The 7162-nt window shown below is 28.7% G+C and overlaps 1 protein-coding gene across 1 annotated transcript; it reads left to right on the forward strand.

Moving 5' to 3' along the window:
* Positions 1 to 5274: 5274 nt before the first annotated feature.
* On the forward strand, positions 5275 to 6226 carry LOC25485510 (uncharacterized). Its single transcript, XM_013614740.3, has one exon. The coding sequence runs from the start codon at positions 5370 to 5372 to the stop codon at positions 5952 to 5954; it is 585 nt and encodes a 194-aa protein (XP_013470194.1). The 5' UTR covers positions 5275 to 5369; the 3' UTR covers positions 5955 to 6226.
* The last annotated feature ends 936 nt before the right edge of the window (positions 6227 to 7162 follow it).

The following is a 7162-nucleotide window of genomic DNA, read 5'->3' on the forward strand; positions in this document are numbered from 1 at the left end:
TGAAATTTTAATTACCCTCTCAATACTCACAACACAAGTGACAAACTCAAGGTTGTGCTACCATAGAGGGTTATATCTCTGTTTTCTATGGCTTTTTGTTACCATTTTGGCACATGCTTGGTAATATGGTAAGCTTTTTTTGAGTTTTGAATTTTCTCACTCTAAAAGAAACGATGAAACTTGCTTTAGCCTTGCAAATGGCGTTTCTATAATATAGAGATGTAGTGGCAGGGATTGGGAGCTTGGGTCAGCCATCTGCAGTAGAAAATTAGAATATGATATGATTTTGGGTTTTTTGGGAGTTGAGATTGTGAATGGAGCTCTTTATAGTTCTTACAATTTGAAGATTAGTATTAAGCATTGAAACACTTTGAAAGAGAAAGAGAAAGCTTGCAATGATAGAGATATGAAGTTGATGGGTTGTATTTGATGTAGATGGACTATGATAAGAATTGGTAGCTGATTTAATTTAATGGTTGAAAAAAAATTGGTCCATCTTAGACCAAATCTGCAAAGATCCAAGCTAAATGGCACCTAAGAAAAGTGATAGCAACACTCTCTTTTCTTATTTTATTATGAGAAAAAATATAATAATATTTTTTAATTATGTCACTTAGTGGTTAGAATCAGGGGTAGTTCTAAGGCCCGACGAGTCTGGGCAGTTGTCCGAGCTGCGACCCAATTTTTTTGCAATGAATTTCTTATATAAACATATATAAATTAGGCAATTTCTTATAAAACCTCTATAAATGTGTTGTATTTTTTTTTTGCTCAGACTTTATAATAATTCTGGCTCTACCATCGGTTAGAATTCAACTTTCAAGGTGAATAAGCATGATGTTTGATATTCAAACTTCGATCTTACATATTACTTCATCCGTTCCTTGTTCCTTTTTAATTGTCGCTTTTGCATAAATGTTTTGTTTCTAATTAACTTTTACTTTCAAAGTTCAATGCAACATTAAATGTTGTTTTACCTTTATTACCCTTGATTATTTATTGTAGAAATATAATTATATGAAATAAGATATTAAATGATGAAGGTTATTGTAGGAAAAAGATGAATTGTTGTATCAAAAGTAGTAAAAAGTATTTGCTGTCTTGATTTGTATAAAAAACTCAAAAGTGACAATTAAAAAGAAACGGGAGGAGTACAATATATTACCAACTGAATTATGTTCATAAAGACATAATATAATAAACATTTAAATTTAAAACATCAACTTATATATTTTTTTTAAGTTGAATAAATGAGGTGTTCAAAAATTTTAGTTTCTTTCCATTATAATGTATTGTCGTTAGCCTGAGACAATTTTGAGTTGATTTAATTAATACAGTAATAAAGAAGAAGAAATTGTACCCAAAAAAAAAAAAGAAGAAGAAGAAAAACGTGACATGCGTGGACAGCACGAGTACTTCGTAAAATAGTGATAGTACGATCTCGTGCGAATGCATGCACTACACGAGTACTTCCTCGGTAAATTGAAAATATTTTTGATAAAACATTCCAACTTCAAATTAATTTGAAGTCTTCAAATTTATAATTTGAAGTATTTGATTGTAATCAACTCTGAATCCGTTAAATAGCCAATTTGCTCTCATTCCATCATGGATTGTTAGAGACTTAGAATAATTAAATATGTCCATTGAAAACTTTTGAAAATAAATTAAACATACAATCATAGACAATAGTATTAAAATTATCAACTTCAAAAAAAAAAAGCAATTTAAAAAATATATAGCCAAACATTTTGGAATTGAGTTTGACATGCTAAACTCGCATTTCATGTTTTGAAACGCCAAACCGTATAAGTTAGGGGTATTTATGGTGTGGTTTAATTCGGTTTTGAGGTTAAAAGTTATCTGAACTGCAAGATAAAAAAATATGTGGTTTGATTTTGTTCGGTTGACTTTTAAAATAAAATCCGAACCAAACCAAATCAAACGTATGTAGTTTGGGTGAATCGGTTTGTGCAGTTTTATCGATACAATACAATTTTTTGTTTTCAACATTAAAAGAAATTAACAAAGAAAAACACAACATATTTTCAGCGATTTTTAACCATATCTAATTAAAGGGAGAGAGCGACGTCCTTGAATGTATCTTGAGAAATTTTTATGTCCATTTTCATAATATCTCCTTTGAAATTTCAACATCGTTTGAAAAAAAATTGTAAATAAAAACCCTATCTAATTTTCCTATATTTATTTATTAATTTTTTTCAAACATAGTATTGAATACACAGATGACATTTTAGATATATTTCCACACAAAAAACAAAGATGTTAACTATTCTATCAACTTTTTCTTTTCAATATAAAAAAATGTGTTATTTGAACGATAATTTACACGACAACTTATGAGATAACTATAAATTTATAAAATAAAATAAAAATAGACATTGACACGAAAACTAGAGTAATGAAGAAAGAAAGTAAAAACATAATGTGAATATGAGAGAAAAAATTGTCACAAATTAGTTATACACATATCATTTTTCTAAAAAAAAACTACATTACCAACTCTTATGAATTTTTTTCAACTTTTCTCAATTTTTAATCTCCATCATTAAAACTCATCAACCACTTTTCTTTATAATTTAACTCTCACTTTCTCTATCATGTCTAATGGTTAAAATTTCACATGAAAAAACTTGAAAGTTTCAACAAAGAGAATTTAAAATCAAAATTTACAACGTAAATTTGTATTGAAGACTGAGACCAATAGATAGTTAAGATGTTATGGGTTTGAAAATAAATCCATTTTACCACCTCCGATCAGGATTATAACAAAAGTCTAATTTTAGATTCATTTAATTAATAATGTATATGATTATTATTATAGATCACATATATCATTTAATGAATGAATCTAAAATTTTGATATTTGTTTATAGGGTCTTGCTAAGGGTAATGGTTAAGGAAGCCAAAAGTAACATGTTTGCATTGGTTTCAACAACATTTTAACTTTTAAAAGGTTAAATTTATCATTTTTTATCATTTTTCAATGCTATATTTATATTTTTATCTTTTTATCTAATAATCCAATGACAATGGTTAGCATTCTCCTTGTTTATAATAATGACCGGCAAAGGTATTTATTTAGAGATACATAATTAAAACGGATCACTTTAAATTGTTTTTAAGGAAAGGAAAAAGGAGATAAGTGTATCTGTCTCTCCATTGATTGAGGCAACGATAGTGGGCAACATTATTATCACAAAGGTTTTTAATGCAACATTATTGACGTTCACAACACTCCACTTATATCCATCCATTCCTTTTTCCTTTTCTTGCTTGTTGCCCATTCCAATCAACTAGAATTTGGAATCGGTAATGCGATTTTCAAGTCTAATCAAATCTTATTCCATTCAATATCATCCAACCAAATTAAAACACTAAAAATAAAACACAATCCACTAAATTTGATTCCTAAAACGCCCTCATACTAACCCTCTTTATTTGATTTTTCCTTTCAAACCAACCAAAGAAAAAACACGAGCTGAATAAAAGCATCAAAGTCGTGATTGACTAGGCATGTGGGACCCTAGCCAACTGACCCGGACTCCAACTTAAAATTCAACTCAATTGAATAATTAAAAAAGGAAAAAGCAGCCACTGATTCTTTTTCCCCTTCCTTTTTTAAAACAAGCAAACAACCATTTTAATTTCTAGATTTAGGCCAAACCTGTAACTTTTTGTCATATTCATCCCTAAATTGCAAATACATTCATAAATAAATACCATTTGCTTATCTAATACTTACTTCCGTCTTATTTATAATAAATATTTGATTTTTTTTAATTCATTGCATAAATGATGTATTTGGTCTATATTATAGACCAAATACATCAATTACTCAATGAATCTAAAAAGTCAACTTTTTCTTATAAATAGGACCGGAGGAAGTATTTCCGTCTTTCATTCTACTTTTAAATAATCAATTTAGTCCTCAAGTACATTTTTTTTATAGTCAATGGTCATTTTATGTTCTGAATGTGTAATGAGTAGTCATAATAGTTTTCAATGTATCAAAATTTTAAAATAGTTTTTGATTGTACACTTTGTTAATCGGTATAGTATCTAATGCTAAAATAATCTCTTGATACGCACAATAACTCTTTTCATATATAGACTAAAATGACAATAAATAATACGTATAAAGATTCATAAAACAATAAGTAAGTGTATTGAAGCATTGATAGGACAATATTAATGAAACATTTTAATATCAGTGACTATTTTGACTAATGAATTGTACAATCATGATTTTTTTTGAAAGTTTGATACATTGAATGACTATTGTGGCTACTCGTTACGCATTCAGAAACCAAAATGATTATTAACTCATTTTTTATTGATCGATTTAATCTATAAATTATTAACAAAAACCATAGTACGATCGTGTTTGCAATTTTGGATACATTAAAGAACTATAATGACATCATCTCACACATATTGAACCAAAAGGGTTGTAAGTTTGCCCTTGAGATGTGGTGTCTTTCGTATATATGTAAATGTCTCTAGTATAATTGATGATCAAAATAATTAATGAGTGTTGTTAACGAATGTCTTTGAGACATTATTTAATGATCATAAATTATTTTAAAAAAAACCAAATATTTCAATGCATAAACACGCAATTTTTCATAAGACTTATCATTTAACATATTTAAAAAATGTTATGAAACATTTGATGCTCTTTCGTTTCAGACCATTAATTTGTTGATAATTTTGATACATTCACGAACTACTTGTTTCAATCGTAAATATAAGATATATTTTATTCAATATACAATAATACGTCTTTTAGTCTTTATTATAATAAACAATTTTGATTTTGATACATGATCTATAGCATAGATCATATACATTTCTTTTATAATAATGCGTATCATGTATGTACATCAATTGTTCAATATATATTTAAAAAAAAATTATAATAAAGAAATGAGAAAGTATAATTTAATATATTAACTTTTGTTTTTTCAAATATCTCTTATATTTATAATAGATTAATGTTAAAAGAAAAAGTATTTTTAATTACAACTTGTCTTACACGTTGAATGACTAAAATGGTAGTTTAAAAACAAAAATAGAAAAAGGTGAAAAGAAAAGGAATAGGGGAAACAGGAAAACAAAAAGGCAAAAAATCAATGGTGTGTGGTGATGGGTTAAGAAGAATTCGGTCCCACACGCCTGCGTGGTCAGCATCATTGCACTCAATTCCTTCTTTCTCTCTCCATTGTCCCCCCTTATATATAAACCACCACGAGTTTCTCTTCCTCACCACCGTGTCAACTCTTATTCAAACTCACACAATCTTAACAACAAAACCACACTCTTTTATTATTTTATTTCAAATTAAAATGGGTGATGATAACATTACTATTACCAGTGTCAATAACAAGAAACGGTTACGTGATGAATCGTCCGAGTCAGAAGTTGAATCGTCTGAGGCAAAACGAATCAGAGACGATTTACTCGATTTTTTGAACGATTCCGATCCTACACCTTCAACACAAGATCTTGACTCCGTTATGAAGAGTTTGCAGGATGAGATTTCTGCTTCGTCTTCTCTACGTGTGACGTCAGATTCCGGCGAGTCTCAGATAGGGTATCTTCTTGAAGCTTCCGACGACGAACTCGGTCTTCCACCGCCTGGATATGAATATCTGACGGTGAAGGAAGATAAGAAAGATGAAACTGAGTTGAGCCGAGTTTTGTCTGACTCGTCTGGAATCGGTGAGTTATGGGAGTTTGAGAATCAGATACCGAGTTATGATGAATCGTTTGATTTAGGAACTGGATTTGGAAGTTATGGTTATGAGAATAATAATAATAGTGATAGTGATTATGTTGCGTTTGATGGGATTTTTAATCATTCGGATTTGTATTACGATTCCAATGAATTTTCTGATCCGTGGCGGCATGGAACTTTGCCGGCACAGTAGAATTTATTATGAAGAAAGAAAAAAAATATCAGAAAAGGGGAAAAAGAATTTTCCTAAATTAATTTGTCTAATGAAATTTTTTCTTAGGCATGTAAATCTTTTTCTCTCTCCGCTATTACCTTTTTGTTCCCTTTTTTTCTAGAGATAAAAAAAGGGAATTATAGGATATATAAATTAAAAATGATGAAGATGTGAATCATGGAACATGCGTTCGTGGTGATGAAATCGTTTATTTATTTAGTTTTTTTTTCTGGATTCCTGAATTTAATTTACTTTATTTGAAATTGTAGGTTAATTTATAAGTTTTTTCTGGATTTGAATCATGGACCTTGCATATATTATAGATTGTCCAAATCAGCTGAACTATGTTCACAAAGACAAATTAATTTATAAGTTAAAGACATGAAAATAAATTAAGATAAATAATGTATGAATTCTGTCAAAAAAAAAAATGTATGAAAGGAAAATACATAACTTTTTTTTTTTTTCTTTCTAAATTGAATCAATCCCTCTTTTCTACTAAAAAAAAACTTGATATCCAATTTAATAATCCATTATTTTAGGAGACTAACGTCACTCGAGGAAGCATAACTTTGTATGAACTTTTACCTCGAGGATGAATCAAATTTAAGACTTTAGAGGAGCACAAAATAGTTTTTTTTTTAGGATTTGAGTCATTATAAAATTGATAATAAACAAACAAATTGATCACTAAACTATCATTCTCTTATCAATTTATTACTCCCTCCGTTTCAAAATGAGTGTCACTTTAGGCTTTGACACATAGATTAAGAAATATAATGCAATAATCATTGGATATAACACTTTTACTAAACTTCCCTTGCTTTATAAAATTAAAGTTGCATTAAAATTGTGTGAGAGAAAAGTTGGAGAATTTTTTGAGGTTAAAGTTGGAAGAAAAAAAATTAAAGTTGTATTGAAAATGTAAAGTGACATTCATTTTGAAATAATTTTTTTGACTACAGTGACACTCATTTTAAAACGGAGGGAGTACTTAAATTATTTAAATCTATTAAAAGATTTTAAACAAAAACATGTATTGATATAATCCTTACACTATTGTAACTAACAATCTTGCAGGGGCGGATCCACACTGAAACATGGTGTGGCAGTTGCCACACCAGATTATTTCCTTTTTTTTTTTTCCATATACTTGACTTAAATTATTATATATATAATATAAGTCG

Source organism: Medicago truncatula, chromosome 1 (genome assembly GCF_003473485.1).
Source record: "Medicago truncatula cultivar Jemalong A17 chromosome 1, MtrunA17r5.0-ANR, whole genome shotgun sequence".
Lineage (NCBI taxonomy): Eukaryota > Viridiplantae > Streptophyta > Magnoliopsida > Fabales > Fabaceae > Medicago > Medicago truncatula.